General features: G+C 44.0%; 2 protein-coding genes across 14 annotated transcripts in view; both read right to left on the bottom strand.

Annotated features, from left to right (window-relative positions):
* Positions 1-5,695, bottom strand: part of CCDC182 (coiled-coil domain containing 182) — a 132,593-nt gene extending 126,898 nt beyond the window's left edge. For all 11 annotated transcript variants that reach the window (XR_003996984.1, XR_003996982.1, XR_003996983.1 and 8 more), the window contains exon 1: positions 5,515-5,695. The gene's annotated coding sequence lies outside the window, so the exon portion shown is untranslated. The remainder of the gene's footprint in view (positions 1-5,514) is intronic.
* A 467-nt stretch (positions 5,696-6,162) lies between these two features.
* On the bottom strand, positions 6,163-15,489 carry MRPS23 (mitochondrial ribosomal protein S23). 3 transcript variants are annotated; one of them, XM_030536754.1, is made up of 6 exons: positions 15,326-15,489; positions 14,626-14,802; positions 13,078-13,155; positions 12,843-12,966; positions 8,252-8,334; positions 6,163-6,318 (listed from the first exon to the last, which is right to left on the bottom strand). In XM_030536754.1, exons 1-5 carry the CDS (start codon positions 15,367-15,369, stop codon positions 8,257-8,259), a joined length of 501 nt encoding a protein of 166 aa, XP_030392614.1. In that variant the 5' UTR covers positions 15,370-15,489; the 3' UTR covers positions 6,163-6,318; positions 8,252-8,256. The 3 variants fall into 3 exon arrangements, with proteins under 3 accessions (XP_030392614.1, XP_030392615.1, XP_030392613.1); XM_030536755.1 differs by lacking the exon at positions 8,252-8,334 and having other exon boundaries at positions 15,326-15,488; XM_030536753.1 differs by lacking the exons at positions 6,163-6,318; positions 8,252-8,334 and adding an exon at positions 11,139-11,716 and having other exon boundaries at positions 15,326-15,482.
* Positions 15,490-16,940: the final 1,451 nt, after the last annotated feature.

Here is a 16,940-nt window from a genome sequence, read left to right as displayed (position 1 = left end):
ATGGAAGTGACCAAAGGTCCAAATTAGGACCTGGGCCCTGTTGTGCTGTACAGATACTAATGGACAGCCACTGCCCTATTATTAATTACTATTATTTCTCCTAATATTAGAGGGAACATAATTTGGGGACAGAGAATGTGCATTTCCCCTAATCAATTTTTTCCAGCTCACAACAGTGGAACTGACCTGTCAAGACAAATTATCGTCTGTGGAGGCTCGTCTCTCATTCCACCTACGACTGTCCCTTGCGTAGTACAGAAATATTGACTGATATTCAAAGCGCTCATTATTTTTTATCATAAAACACTGGCCACAGTGGAATCATAGCCAAAACTGGCCAAACCCGTTCAAATAGAGCCAGTTTTTCCTTCACTACAAGCAATGTATGAAGAAGCATTAGACTGTAACCTTAATATTCTTCCTCTTTTTTCTGCAAACCTCTATGATCTTTACTAAAAATAAAGCTTAATCCTCCCCCCCCGCCCATTCACACATACACACAAATTAAAGGAACCAATACACAAAACTCCACTTTGAACCATAAATTCTCATGGGTTTTGCCACAGATTATGATAACAATACTTCCATCTGAGGCCTTGAAAGCAGGTGGCAAACATTCATTCATTAAGCTTTCTTGTTTTATATAGTATACAGGTAAACTGAGGCACAGAGTGAAGAAGGTGAGCAAGTGGTAGAGGAGGGAATAGAATTTAGAAGTCTTGGCTCTCCTGTTCTCTGCTCTACCTACTTCATTATACTACCTCCAAAGCCGCCATCACTACATCACAAACCATTTGTATCTCTTTAAATAGATGGGGCCAAATACACTCCTGGCCTAGGAGTAACACCCTTGACTTGTGGAGTTGCCACGGGGCTGAATCTGACCCAGGATGTTCACAGGTGACTTCTGCGCATTATGTTTTTCTACCGACTGCCCTTGATTACTTCAATGCTGAAACGCAAGCAGCCTCACCCAATTGGCCCTTCGTTTAGCCAGATGACTGGGTATTTCCAAAAGTCTCCCCCTGCACAATGGCTTTATATACACTAACAGCCGCCACTGTCATTTCCTGGGTCTCGCTCATGCGCAAGAGGGCTGGATTCTTTAAAAGTGTCCCCACGGAGTACTGAGTGATGTCGGCTGTGCACAGACACAGCCAGTTGATAGCACTTGTGTCCCCACAAGGGCCTCATCATTTGGTTCCCTCGCTGATTACATTGTTGGAGGAAAAACTGGTAAGATGCTAGTGATTCTGGCTAAGTGGGAGTGGCACCAGCTCTCCCTGAAGAACCTTAAAACCCCTTTCTCTAACCATGAAAGGTGAGGTCAGTGCTTGACAAAGGGCAGGTTTTTATTGCTGTTGAACTGAAATACAGAGGTCTCTATTCTTCAATCAAGGAAGATACAACTAGAAGGAAAAGTTCTAGTTAAGTCTTAATGACTCTTTCCAATTATATAGTGTCTTCCATCCAGGGAACACACATTGCTTTACAAATACTGATAAGTTTAACCTCACAACGTCCCTGTGAAGCAGCTATAATTGTCCCAATTTTACAGACAGGCAAAATGAGGCTCAGAGAGGCAAAATGACTCTCATAGGGCTTTGACCAGACCAAGCTGCTAGGTAAAAAACTAATCTTCACCTGCCAGCCTTCTAAACTCAGAAAACTTATGAGAGAGTTGCTTATTAAAAAGCTCCCCAACACATTTCTCAGTGTGTTTGATGTTGATTTCCAGTTAATTTAGTGCTCCTGAAACTAGCCAGCCAATCTAAAATCCATGAGATAGATGGAGCCCCAATGGAGGTGTGGTTCATGAAACTAGCAAGACTGACAGCTCTGGAGGCTGAAGTCCTCTGATGAGCCAGAGACAGGTACAGTATGAACAACATCGGTACGGCTTTCTCAAATTGCTTTGCTAATGGGCTTCAGCTCTCAAGGAGCAATTCACAATGGTGGGAGACAAGTTCCAGTCTCACGACCCACTTAGTTTATTGGGACTGTCAACAAGGATGTCAAACGTGGCAGGTTTCTGCGAGGTGGACATATGTCCTCAAGGTACTTGGCTGAGACCACCAAATTCAATTCACACAGGCTAGATGGTAATGATTTTCATCCTGTTCAATGCTGGGATGGATTCAGCTTAGAAGTGAAAAGCTCCATATGTCTTTACTGGTTCTCTGAACCACTCTCTCGCCCTCTACCACCCTCCACCCCCCATCTTTATATCATCTTCATATATTAAGAACTCTATATTTTAAACAAATTTGAAATAAACTCATGGTTTTTACGATAATCTTGTGTCTGTATCTCCCCAGTATGATTTATAAAAAAGCTGAGGGTTTTATTTATTGCGACTCAGAATTTGCTCTCTCTAAACATCCAGTTCACTCATTATTTCATTTTGACTTTTTCAAAACTGAAGAGCTAGTCTAGTCCCATGACTTATTCATCAGACTATGATTTACACACATAATACAAATCCGATCCTGAATCATGAGCTAGGAGCAAGCCTCTATAATTCATGCCGCTCCCTTACACACCACATGGACACTAGGTCCCCTGCTGGAGCTCCACAGAGCATTCTCTCTACAGAGCAGATTAATTGTTTTCCCTGGGATGACTCACTTCCTGGCACCTCCTATGTTCAACATGGTAGGAATGGTCTGGCAATTCTCCTGCCGCTGTCTTTGCAGTGACCCTATGGATTAGCCACAACATCTGCAATTACAAATGCACAACTGAAACAATTTGGTCTGATACTTACTTACACCAGGGTTTGGGTAGCATAACTCCTTTGGATTTAGTGTTTTATATCCACTTTGCACCAGTATAAGGGATCACACTGGGTGCAAGGTAACAGAAAATGCACCTGTGGCCTCAATGGAGTTCCCCCTGATTTAAGGCAGTGTGAGGGAAAGAATAAGCAGGAGTCAGGACCACTTCATTAAAGCAGAATTAGACACTGCCAGGACAGGGAGGTTGTTGAGTTCTCAGACAGCAGCCCATGTACCCGTACGTGGGCAGACCCAGGCATGTGCCACACCATATCACGTAATCACTCCTTTCTAGCCAATATATACAGCACTGTTCCAAGAAGCTTATAGTAACTTTTTGCACAGCATATATTTCCTTTCCTCTGAGAATCTCCAAGTAGCCTCAAACAATTCAGGAAGTCCCCAGATCCCCTGTGAGATAGGTAAGCATTTTTATACCCATTTAACAGATGGGTAAAATTGAATCACAGCAAGGTTAAGACCAAAATTGTACTGTAAGCCAGATCCTCAGCTGGTAAAAATTAGTGTAGCCCAGTTTACCAGGAATAGAGCCAGAGTCCTGAATCCCAGTCCCTTTCTGTAACCATGAGGCCATGCTGCCCAGCTTCATCTCTCTAGAAATAAATCCCTTGGTAGGTAGACAACCCATAGATGCAGAAGTGATCATGTCTGTGCTGCAAAGCACCTCTCTCCTCTTTAAAGGCAGACAGAGCATCTCAGCATCCTGCTACCTGCACCATGAATTTCCTTTGGCATTTCCAATCTCACACATGAGAATTCATGAGACCACAATAGGAAATTAGGTTATTTTTAAATAAGAGGAGGAAACGGTGTCTTTGTGTCAGACAAGTGGAAGAAATCCAGGACCAAGAGACTGCAGAGCCTCGCCACTTCAGACAGCAGGTGCTCTCCAAGATGTGGTTATGGCAACAAAATAAATGACGGATAATTGCTTTTGTGACAACTTGCCAATTAAATTAGACTCAGCAGAATAACATAATGACAATTTGTTATGCTCTGGTGGGCACTAACATACCAATCATAATTAAATGCTATGACTGAAATAGAATGCTGCTCTACACAGGAATATATAACCCCAATTCCCTCCCAGTGAAACATTATAGGTTCAGTCTTCATTTTAATTTCTGGAGGATAATAATATTAGCCCACATCAGAATGAGCTTGGAATATGCATACAAGCAGTAGCACAGGGAAACAGGTCAAGACGAGGACAGCAGAGTTGCTTGAGCTCCTGTGGGTACCCTCCAAAACACTCCTTATGCATGGGTGCCTCAAAATAGTGGGGGACACTCTCAGGACACTCATATCCTGGGGAGATTTCCAGATCCCTGAACAGAAGGAGCAACCAAAAAAGATAGGGCTCGAGAATCCAGCCCGGCTTTTAACACGGAGCCTAGTGCTTGCTGGATCAGGACTGCGGAGGTTTAGTCAGGGCACTGTGAGTGCCCACGCAGCACAGACTGGATCAGTAAAGTTCTTACATTCCCCAGCATTAGCTCTCAGAGCTCTGATTTAATGAACTCCCATTAACTGGGAGCACAACACAACATCCCCCTTTGACACCATTCCCTGAATCACTTCACAACTAGGCCCTATTCATTAAAACAAAGACTTAGCTCACAGTTATCTAGATGAAAATAATTCGCTATCAGGTTCCCCGCATAGTCCTAGTTATCATGCAGTAACCATAAGTGAATTCACTCCTGTGCAGAAGAACCAGCACAAGGCCTTTGCACCACTTAAGTCCCAATTACACCCTCTTTTGCGAGCTTAAGTGTTGCCTAAGGACTTGTGCTGCCTCTCTGCACTGGATGAATTTCACTGGGTAACAGTAAATATTGACTGGTTTCCAATATCGCTGGACAGCAGAGTGCCAACCTTTCCACGGGACAGAACCTAAACCCTTGCTCTCTGCTACCAAACCACGGGCCCGATGGCAAACTAGGGGCCACAAGGGGAACTAGACTCAACCGTCTTGGATCGCTGGCTATGTAGGCCAAAAGCAGGCCAGGGTATGCAAATCCCAAAATGTCTAGAGTCTGAGTATACTGACCCACCCCAAGTTTTGGTTTCGCAACAATTAAAACCTGACTGAAAAGGTTCTGAAAAACAAAACCCAACTTCTCGACCTTTAGTTGTTTACTAACCTGGTTCTTCCAGGATTGTGCTCATCCTTCCTCTGCTCATCAATAATCTCTCCCTACTCTCCCTTCCGAGAACTGTTGTCCCATGTCTTGTTTATCTTAGACTTAGCTCTTTGGGGCAGGGAATGTTTTTTCCTCGATGGAAGTTTATAATGCTAATTAGCAAATTGTGTCATGTCTTATACTGTACCATGTAAATCACTAGCGCTATAGAAGCAACGTTTAGTGTTTTTAAAACAGGGATAGCTCAATGGTTTGAGCATTGGCCTGCTAAACCCAGGGCTGTGAGCAAAATCCTTGAGGGGGCCATTTAAGGATCTGGGACAAAAATCTGTCTGGCGATTGGTCCTGCTTTGAGCAGGGGGTTAGACTAGATGACTTCCTGAGGTCCCTTCCAACCCAGATATTCTATTATATGATTCTATGAACCCTACGGTTCAAATGATATGCTTTAAATAAATATGCTCACTGTACATAACAGATGCCATTAGAGAGGGCATTGCTAAGAAGCAGCGGGGCACAGAGCTGAAGCAAAGCTCTCCTGAGAAGTAGGTGTTAATAAAGCCACTTACTTGGTGTTCTCATACCAGGTGGGGATATCACACATACAGAAGCCTCAGACTCCAGTTTTCCTTGGGTTGACAGTTCCTCAGAGAGCTGCCGCTGCCGCCACAACCACTTTCCTGGCAAACGAGTGTAAAATAACCAGCTCGTAGGCCTAGCCCTCCTAACCGTCAAAAATCTGCCGGCGTAGACCCTAATCGGAATGAAAGAAAGAAAGAACGAAAACGTACTCAAATCTTGTTCCTTGAGGAGAGCCGGCAAGTTACACTGATAAAAATCTATCTAAATTCCAGGGGTGCAAAGGAAGCACCAAGTTATAAGATTGTCGTGCTCCTGGGTAAGAAAGGCCCTCGTACCCTTTGGGAAATCTCACCGTATCTTTCAGAAGACGTTGTGTAGGAAGAATGAGACACCTTCACCACCCCACAGGAAACTAAAGCTCCAATGGACACAGCTCTCTAGAAGATTCCGTAACTCAGCACCAGGAGGCCCCAATCCCACAAGTGGGAATATTAGAGGCCAGTTGAAAAAGAACAGCATTTTTCTACAATGCTATTTTGGTTGTAATGAGTGCTGGAGTTCCAGCATTTGGGGTTCATATTCACAGCTTTTATCTAAAAAGAGATGATATTAAATAACTTATTACCCAGCTCTCTGTAAAACATGGAGCTGGCAAGGCCTGATCAGCTGGTGTTCAGCAGAGCGGGTGAATTGTTTTGGGTGCCCCAAATCTAGGACTGCTCCTGTAATTCTTACTTCCACTGACCTCACCGTGGGATAGCATGGATGGTATTTAATCTTCCGGCGTGTGCCTAATAATATAGTTAGAGATGTGTTACTGCTCACTAATGCATATCCAAGCTCCAGCGCAGTCTAGCTTTGTCTAGTGGTGAATGCAGGGGATGAGAAATCAGAACTGTAGGGTTCTATTCACTGCTTTTACCTCGCTGTGCAACCTCACACACATTACTTCAGTGTTTGTACCTCACTTTACTCATCTGTAAACCAGGGACAATTGCCTATTATATTAAGAAGCTGCCCAAATTCAGGGCCTGCTCCTACAATTTATGCAGCTAATCTCATTAACATCAATGGAGCCTCTCCAGTTTATACAGGCTGCATGACTCCACCTTGGGCTAGTTCTTTCCTGGATGATACCACACTTTGAGTAATAGGGTCTCTCTCTAAAAGGCTTAATTCTGATGATTGATTTATCTATAAGGATTTATCTATAACAACTCAACAGCGTGAGACTCGGTTGTAACATGGTACACAAAACATGCCACTGTCCAAGACAGACAATGGGGTTCAGTAGCAGAATCAGTGCATTTACAGTCAAACAGTGGGGACATACAGAAATCTCTCTTTCCGGCATAGTGCTAGACCTTCAGTATATTTGCATCACTTACCTTATTGCTAATACCATTATAGCAAACTAGCAACCAGGATGCTATTGTAGGGAGCGTGTGGTCAAGTCATTAAAGCGGGAGATGTTGGGAATCAGGATTTGTAGGTTCTGATCTAATGACTTCCTGCATGACCTTGGGCAAATCCCGCAGGCCAAAAATTTCAAGCATGGCCAGTAGCTTTGGGTACCCAATTTGAGAAACCTGGAAACTTATTGTCAGAGAGGCAGAGCACCCACAGTTCCTATTGCCTGAAAATAGGATTTCTGGATGCTGCTAGGAGTGAAGAGCCTAGTAAACAACACACTGGCATATACCGTTACTTAAAGTAGCTCAGCAGCCCTGGTGGAGCATGGCAGGCAGATGGGCTGCTACATGAACTCCCTCTGGTTAGCTTTCAGGAAGAAAGAGATCAGCAATTTAGCTCAGCAAAGGTCAGATGGCTGATCTATAATGGGGTGTAGGATTCCGAGGTAGCTAAAGCCTGGCTCCAGTCATTAATGAGTGTCACAATACCGGAAGCCAGGTTTGCCAGGCATAAGGAAATTATTTGAATGCATGATCTTGTCCTGTGAAGGGCAAATGACAAGGTCACATCTGCTCCTTTTACACAAAACCAGGAGAGGCCTTTCTCAGAACACCAGAGTTGTTAGGCAGTAGATTAAGTGGATCAAACAATGCAGTTTATCTTCTTATGTCCACGTTTAGTTAGAACCTCTATTATTACATCATCTCCAGTTCTGATTACAACAGTTAAATATCCCTACAGACACCAGATCCTAGGGAGCATGGCGGGTTTCTTTTTGATGGATGTTTTGCTTTTTCGGTGCTAGTATGAGACTGCAGTAACAAATATAAAAAGGCAGGGCCATTGTTAGTACTAGTACAATGCACATGAACAGCAATTTTCATCTGTGTATCTGAAATTACTTTATGCATGCTCATTAAGGCTCTCAGGCAATGAGGAATACAATGAAAATACATGAAGAAGTGAGAGGAGAGATATGAGAGAGGAAACATCGTCACCGTTGCATGTATTCATTAACAGAATTACCAAAAAATGAGTTTTCCTCCCCTTCACACATCTGTCTACTGTGCAATAAAATAAACGGACTTTGCTCCTTTGGATCCCTAGATTCTCTGAAATTCCCACTGTTCACTCACACAGACTTCCTCAAAACTTGCAAAGGTATAAAAGGAAGCTGACCTAAACCTAGACCCCTGTAAATAGTGAAAATGCTTCAGCTCCATCTAGTGGACAGAAGCCAAGAGAACATGATAGATGCCAACCAAGTTTTCCACAGTGACATTTGCAAACAATCAATATCTCATTACTAACCGTAATCACAAGCCGGTGTTTGTTTTTGTGGAAATATACCTCAGTGAGGGACACACGCTCACTGCACGTGTTGGTACAAAGTCCTAAAAGCCAAAATAATTATTAGTAGTGACCTGAATACACACATGCCCAAAGTAGGAGTGATTGATTGCGTATCTTTTTCATCTAAGCTTTAACAAAAACCCAAAGCTTCGGATGAAGCTACTGACCTTTTGCTAACTGCTGGAAGGTAAATGCTTGATAAATAATAAATAGCTCACCCCAGGCTTTCGCTTAGAACCTTTTAATTAAAATAGTTGAGCTCTTCTAAGGTCACAGAGACTGATGTTTGAGTCTGAGCATGGCAAATGCATCCATCAAGTGTTAAGTATAAAAAATGGAGCTCTGTTCCCAACAGTATTTACTCTTGATTGTATAAAATACTTAACTTCATGTCTTTTACTGATGGCCCCAGATTCCCCATTACCTATTAGCCCGAGCAAATCCTCAATGCAGTAGAACAACCCCAACTGCTTGTCTCAGCTGGAAGCATCCTCAATATGGAGGTCAGCCAACAAACTGCGCTATATACTCCAAAGGCTATTTTTACACTGCAAGCTACCTAAAAGCAATTTCTCTATCTATGCCATGTGAGGGTCAACTACCTCCCTCATCACCAGGGAGACCTGACCCCTGCCTGCTCATTTAACATGTACACTCACTTATACATTTCTAATCTTTCCAGTTAATTGGGCCATATTACCCACTTCAGAATAATAGCACACATGCACTCCACTGAATTATACAGCTGCAGACCTATGGCTACGTGATATTGGAATATGGCACAGTGTCCAATGTCACTGATCACAAATCTGACAGCCAAATGACTATCATCATACTCATCTCCTTTCTATCTTCCATGTCATAGCAGTTTAGTTTATAAATCAAGTTTGGGCTACATGTAGCACTACTAATCTAACGCAGCAACAGTACAGAAGAGCATGTTGTAATAGATCCTTTCTTATGTATAGTTATCAAAACTGACGGGTAGGAGCTGGATAGTTATAGCCATTATTCAGTCACGCAGGGGAGAAAAGGAAAATAATGTCTCCCTTAATCCCCTCCTCAGATTGTGACTCTAATCACGGGGGCGGGGGAGAGCCAGGACTACTCACAGGCTACTCCCTACTGTGAGCAAATGGGGGAAGGGGAAATGAGGCAGAGGAGGCAGGAAATGAGAAAGACATTTGCTCGCCTTCCTTCCCTCCACTGACTGGTCAGAGCAGCTGGTCAGGGGCACAGGCTCAAAATGGGCTAAAATAATTTCCCCTCTCCCCCAGAGAAGTAAGGGAGAAATATCGACTCTGAGTCTTCATTGCTTCTCTTGTCTGGTCCTGGGGCCGTATAGCTACATACACAGGGCAGTTTGTGAGGTTTTAATCTAGCCCTGACTTTGCAATCAGACATCTTCATTGCTTATGATGGTTAGAAGGATGGATGGGGCAGAGAGCAAAGCTGAATAAATAAAGGCTGGACCTTGCTATAGCAGCAGTTTGAAAAGAAAAAACTTCCTCTCATTTCTAAGTTCAGCAATTTGTTACAGAAGTAACTGATAGAGACTAAACAGGAGATCATGTAATCTAACACAAATAGTTCCATGTGATTTCATTCATGACTCCTTTCCTTTCACACAAATTTGTTTTTGTTTGGAAACTTCATGTAATTATTTACAGGTTAGGAACATCTTCCACAGTAATAAATGCAAAGGAGAGAACATTCAAAATAAACTGTCTCCATAAACACCTTGACAAGAGTCCAGACCAGGACAGTGGAGACAACACTGCATTGCGGGAGATGCAGAACTATTGGTTCCTCTCTTGAAACCATGACCTTCTCAGCTGTTTATACTAGCATTTTTTCTACCAGTGGCCTAGCAGTAACCACCATAGAAATGTTAGTATAATTTTTTACAACTATGACATCTAACTTTACAGGAGAATAGCGGCCGGGAGTGGGGGGGGGGGGAGCAGTGCTGAAAATTCTTAGTGTAGTTTCACCATTCTACGGTGGCTACATCAATTTGAGCAGACTGCAGTTTTTTCAAAAGAAATGAAATATACAAGAGTTTACACTCAAAAGCATTTTAAACCCCATTTCTGGTTGGCATCCTGTGTTGCCAAACTACACACAGTGATCATATGAGGAAAAAATTGCTTATGGCACTGCTGCTACAGGTGACAGTGAACCGAAACACCCAGAACATTCATTAACAGGAAAAAGCATAGATTACCCAGGCATGAAACCCATTGGAATCTTGCCATTTTCTAGGGAAGAGGGGAGATGTCTAATGTTTATTTTTTTTAACTGATTGTTAAAATACATAGGATAGATGTTTGAATAATTGTTTTTGGTTTACACTGAAACACAAAACCCCTAATTGTAAACAGGGGATGTTAACAAATACTGAAGACATTTTCTGAATACAATTGTTAGCTAATTGGTTAATCTTCAGTACAAGTCAATAGTTGTGTTCATAATTTCTCTCTTCTCTACCTCCCACCCCCAAAGCCAAGAGACTCCTCTCCCACCAGCCTACTTCACTAAAAGCTCCTGCCTCTTTGTCTTCTTCAAACAACTATGTATAATCTTGACCTTTCACTTCACAGATGATTATCAACTGCCTCACAGAGTTAAGGCAAGGGCCCATTGCAAGATTACGTTTATGGGTATTGTTATGGTTTAGGAGAGTATGAATAAAGAAAGCAGTGAACTAGGAGAACATAACTAGAAGACTAACAGATGCCCTGTTTAATAGATACAGTAGGCCTTATAAAAGTAGGCCTTCTCTACTAAAAGTTAAACGATGACAGTCACATATATTTCAGCAGGTAAAAGCATACACCACTTCTACAGTAAAGGAAGAATTGTTTATTTAACAATGATGAGACAGTCACAAAATCATTTATCCTATCCAACGTGAGAAGATAAGCCCCACCGCAACAAAAAAGAGACACACTTGAGGAGGGTGTATGTTTAATTGTCTAAGCCATTATTATCTCTCAGACATTTTTCATCTCAGAGCGCAATTCAGAAAAATAATCCTCAAGACCTTTGTAAAGTAAAGAATTATTCCTACTTGATGCAGAAGAGTTAAGTGTCCTGCACAGGGTCAGAGGCATCAATGCTGGACAACTAAATCATGCCTCCCTTGAGTAAATATCTTCTTGTCAAAGAGTCTGTACAGTTTGAACTACTGGCATTCAACAGTTCAGAGGCCATAAACATGTTACAACACGTGCCAAGACAATAATGCTGAGAAACGTAGAACTGTTAGGACAAAGGATTTTCCTTCGTCATGTCTGTTGATTCGAGATGCTCCTCCTCCTGGTCTTGCTTCTGTTCCTGTCTCTCCTCCAACATGGTTTGAAGATTCATTTCTAATACAAGATCTCTGGTTTTGACCTCTTGACGAGTCTGCTGTGCTACCTACAGTTTACAGGAAGACGATCACCATAAAGTACAGCTACAAAAGATTCCCGATTCCCCCGCCCCAAGAGTTCCATGAAAAGTTGATCAGAAAGCTGTGGTCCTAGTGTGTGCCCCAGAAGAGCCCAATGCATAGACACTTGAAGAAATAAAGCATCAAGACTATAATTTACTATCCATCTTAGTCTGAGTTAAGGTATGAGGAGATTCAAAGCACTAAATGTGAGAAGCATAAAATATAAGTGGAAAGGGGTTGCCACCTGTCAGGGATCTGGGAAAGGCTGACAAAAAAAAAAAAAGAGAAAGGTCACAACTAAACTGAATTTCTCATCTTTCCAACTTTTCTTCACCCAGCAACAATTCTTCTTCTTCCTCCTATTAAACTTTAACCACATCCTTCTTCCTCAGCAACTTTTGCAGAGGAAAAACAGTGCTGGTGCTCAGTTTACCAGTCATAATTATATCCCAGTTATATAGTATATGTTGTATTCTATAACAATATCATGCACACAGCCATAAGAATATTCTATTAGCATATACATTCTTGTAAAGGCATCTCATTTATTTTCTAAGTACTGTACCAAAAATCTCACTTATTTCAACACTGCTACCCTTTACAAGCACTTAATGTATTAGGAATTGACACATTAGGACCACCTTTATAGGAGAAATATTTTTTTAATAAATTAAGAACTGTAAAAATATTTTCCCCTGAAGCGGATTAATATGTCAGTGTACACGCCAAAGTGACAGAATAGCCCTTATTGTTCTTTACATGCACTGTTTGTGAAAGGTACTGGCTTGACAGATCTGGAGATTGAAATCTTCCATTCAGGCACAGTGCACTCTCTGTCCCAGAAATGTACCTCAACCTTGACATGGTATGACCACTTCTATGGCAAAGAGGGGAGTTAATTCTCCATGTCTACCTCAATTCTTGACTTTTCTGCTGAAACTTCCAAGAAGGGGGCCCAATTCCTGTCAATTTATGTAGACACTCAGGTGCCATAAAACAGTAATGCCTTTGTCACTAATGTCCTGGGATGCATATAAACTAGTGACCTAAAAAGCGGTTCTGTATCAATTTACCAGCCACCTTTCTGAGTTTTTTTTAAATAATGCATACATTTGCTGTTCCTTTTCTTCGTAGAATGATCCCCTCTGCTAAAAGCTGCTTTCCTGTTTCTTCAAACAATTTTTCCGGCTCAATTTTTCCTTCTTTCTGCAGTTCATTGAATTTCTCAACAAACCTAGAATTCAAGATGTTTGTTACTTACCAAACAGTAACAAAAAAACATTTTAGTCCATTAATTAAACAAACTGAAGAGCTAATTCTAGTTTAATTCTAACATGGAGCTTACCTCTGGCAGGTGGATTTAAAGTTTAATCGTGACAGTTCAAAGGCTTTTGGACCATTCCCATATGCTTCGTAAAATGTCCTATTCAATAAAATAAACACAGTTTGAATTTCGCATTAATCCATGTATAGGTGATAAGTTCTGGCAGAGAAGTTAATGAACTTGTAAAGCCAGAGAACAGTTAGTTTCGGATAGAGCAAAGATGATTTCCCTAACTACTACTCTTCCCACTCACTATATTTTACATTTACATACTGTTTTTCATTCAAGCATCTCACAAGTACTTTAACATGCACTTTTTAATCCATACTACACACCTGGGAGGCACAGAAATATTATCACTTTTTAAAAAGACGGGTTAACTGAAGCACAGAAAGGTAAAATGACTCGCCAAAGGTCACACAACAAATTAATAACCATGACAGGAGTAGAACCTGGGTGGCCCTTGCTCCCGGTAACCTGTTATAAATAAGAGCCTATGGCCACTGATACTCAGAATAAATGCAACTATACTAGTTCTTGAACACTTGTTAACTGTTACAAGCATTCTGTTGACACAAAGCGCTTCACAAGAGCTCCAGGTGGTTGAAGTGGTGCTGCAGATGCCTGTTTTCCACTCTAAACCAGCCTTGATCTAAAGTGATGGTTTTCAGGTCTACTTCAGTGATTATAACCACATACATCCACAAATGCAAGATGGAAGGATCATCCTTAGAAGTTTTTAAGGTCAGGCTTGACAAAGCCCTGGCTGGGATAATTTAGTTGAGAATTGGTCCTGCTTTGAGCTGGGGGTTGGACTAGATGACCTCCTGAGGTCCCTTCCAACCCTGATATTCTATGATTCATGGGCAATAATTTCCCTATTGTACAAATGAACAGCTAAGCACATAAGAGTTAATTATGTATCCCAGAGGCAAACAATGGTTAAAGAGCAGTTGTATTTTTCTCCTAATCTATAATTTTAAACATGGAAGAGACGCTTTTAAAAATTCTAAACAAATAAATAAGTTACAAACAGAAGCAATGGACCTAGTAAGATGTGACAGCTAGGTACATCTGCTGGACAATGTCACCCTCTGCAGCGTACTGCCATTTTCAAAGGGAAACTGAAACCTCTCCTGGGTGTTTCAGGGCATAGATCAGAACTCACTGACACTCTGAGTGGAATATGACAATCTTCAGAAGTTTGAGAGCCGGAGCCCGCATGCTGGAGCTTGGGTCTTCAGGAGGCACCTGCCAGGGTCTGAGGCTTCAAGCCCACTCCTGCTGAAGCCCCAAGGCACAGCAGGCATGCCTCACGTGGCTGAAGCTCTGAGACCCTCCTCCCCACTAGGCAGAAGCCCCTACCCCACCACAATGCAGAAGTCCCAGGCTTCTTCCCCGACACCCCCAGTAGGTGGAGAATGGAAGGAGAGTGTGAGGGTCTCCACAAGTCACACTTTAACTGTAAAAGAGCTGCATGAGCCATGATTTGGCCACCCCCGTGTAGATACTACTGTGACTGTACTACAGGAAAACTTGAAAGAGATGGAAGGCTATGGAACAACTCACGCTCGGATCTCATCCTCTTGGTATAGAATGGGAGGGATGACATCTTTCACTTTGCCATAGCGCTGACGGGGCTCCCGGTAGACGGGCTCCCTCAGTGGAGGGAAAGCAGCATACACATCGAACCACAAGGGCTTCTGAGCCTCGGCCAGCACCCTAGAACGCAGCAGGTCCCGCGTCCTGGGAGAGAGAGAGATGCAGAGGGAGCAGGAAGAACGTGAGCTGGGAACAAGGTGAAATCAGGCCTGCTGAAAGGCCCAAGAGAGAAGGGACACAGCCTATCCATGGGAACCTGCACTGTACTGGGCAGCGCCGGGGCACCTGCCCTCCTACAGCCCCTACCTACACATACAGTACCCCCATCCCCCCCAACAACCTCCACCCATCCCCTCCCACATGTATCAGTTTCAGAGGCACCTGCCCACCTACAGCCCTACCTACACATACAGTACCTCTATCCCCCACCCCACAACCTCCACCCATCCCCCCCACACATATATCAGTTTCAGGGGCACCTGCCCTCCCACAGCCCCTTCGCCCACCTCCCCGAGGGAACAGCCCCTTTCCCCACACGGGGGAGAGAGGCGGAGCCCCCCGAAAGGGGCCCCTGGCAGCAGGGAGGGGAAGAACTTGCCCTCTCACACCCCAGGCAGTTAGAACCCGCTGACAGCAGCCCCCAGTCCCGGCCCCGGTGACCCCGTACCGGGTGAACACAGATCCCAGCTTCTCCAGCCGGCTCCCCGCCATGCTGCTTCCCCACGTCCGGCCTAGGCCGCCCCTAGCAACCGCGGCTCCTAACAACCGCCTCCCCACCGGCAGGCCCCGGCCCGCACTTTCACCCGGAAGCGGAAGTCAGCGGCCGGCCGGATGACCGAGCTAGTGTCAGGCCCATACAGCCTATGGCCGAGTGGATTCCCGAGACGGCTCCAGGAGCCAGGTAGAGGTAGCCGATGGCCGAGCAGAACCCGAGGCGGCTTGATAAACCAGGCAGAAGCAGTCAATGGCAGAGTCCTGCTATGGGTATCCCCCAACCGATGGGGTCTGGATGGGGAGGCAGCTGCGATCCCGTATGTTAGTGACAGCCCCAGCCCAGCCCCAGGCCATGTCAGGCTGTCACCCCTGCGTGGTCATGGCACCCAAGCTTGTGCAGCTGTCCCCTGGGCATGGAGGAGCTGAGCCTGCAGGCTGCCCACCCAGCCTCGTGCCCTGGGGTGCACAGGGTTGCCCGTTTCGGTTGGACGTATTCCTAGAGCCTGAGGTTTCATCATATGATGTAATCTTTAATTAAAGATTCATCTTTAACTCCTGGAATGTCCAGGGCAATCCTGGAGGGTTGGCAACAATAGCAGAGCATTGACACACCACAAAGACACCTCCCGGCCAAACCCAAAGGCCGGCACGACCCAGGGCTAGCTCCCGTGGATGCCACATGGCATGTGGGGATAGTCATATGTGCCAGCCCCTTCTGCTTCCCCAGGAAATCTCCAACCCTCTCTGTTTTAAATGATCCCAACTGGGCAGAAGCCCATTTGATATGGCAAGATTTCTGATCCGTAACACGATTTCAGATCCCATGCACGTGCATACACACAATTTTTGATCCTGTGCACACATGATTTCAGAGCCTGAGCACACAAGCTCTTTAAACTAATCCCTGCATCAGAGCAGGCTCAAGCTCTGAGCAGAAAGATCAGCTGGAGCATGGAGGACTACGGCGTAGTAAGAGAAAGGATGGAGGGCTTACCATTGTAAAAGGACGGGGCTGCTCTCAGAAAGGATGATCTCTAATTCTGGCTAAGCTGAATTAAATGTAGGAACCAAAGGGAAGACATGATGGGGTCTGTGCTGACCCTGGAGCAGAATGGTCCCATGTGCAACGTAGAACATCTCCAGAAACAGCAGCTCTGAATAGCTGGAGCTAGTGCTCACACTGTCCCACAACATATCCCTATGCTCCCTGCATGCCACTATACTGAGGGCAGCAAGGGGTCTGACACAGGGCTGTTTTGGAACCCTTGTTAACAGGGATATTCCCAAGAGGAGCTCTGGCAGCTTTGCAGCCCCTCTACATATGGGCTGATACAATTTCATGGGACTAGAGAACTCATGAACCTTTTAGTCTGAGGTTGCAGGTTCAAATCCAGCTCAGCATGATAGGAATAGAAAAGTCTTGTCATTTAATGGCCAATGTGAAATGAGTTGGCAGTCTTATACCAGTTCCTAGCAGCCAGGTATCTACATCATAAAACTTCCACCCAATCATTTTTAATTGGCAATTTTTTGGGCACCCTCAGAAAAGAAGCCATAGATGGAAGAGG

The sequence above is a fragment of the Gopherus evgoodei genome, chromosome 17 (assembly GCF_007399415.2).
Source record: "Gopherus evgoodei ecotype Sinaloan lineage chromosome 17, rGopEvg1_v1.p, whole genome shotgun sequence".
Lineage (NCBI taxonomy): Eukaryota > Metazoa > Chordata > Testudines > Testudinidae > Gopherus > Gopherus evgoodei.
The sequence above is the reverse complement of the archived record's forward strand: the minus strand, read 5'-3'. Positions and strand labels throughout refer to the sequence as shown.

Bases quoted from the DNA above. Each gene is read 5' to 3' on its own strand.
- MRPS23 (XM_030536753.1), bottom strand. From the start codon at position 15,369: ATGGCGGGGAGCCGGCTGGAGAAGCTGGGATCTGTGTTCACCCG. The intron at 13,156-14,625 runs GTGAGTTGTTCC...TTTATTGAATAG, and splicing joins CAAGAGGATGAGATCCGAGC to GACATTTTACGAAGCATATG. The intron at 12,967-13,077 runs GTAAGCTCCATG...CTTGAATTCTAG, and splicing joins TTTAAATCCACCTGCCAGAG to GTTTGTTGAGAAATTCAATG.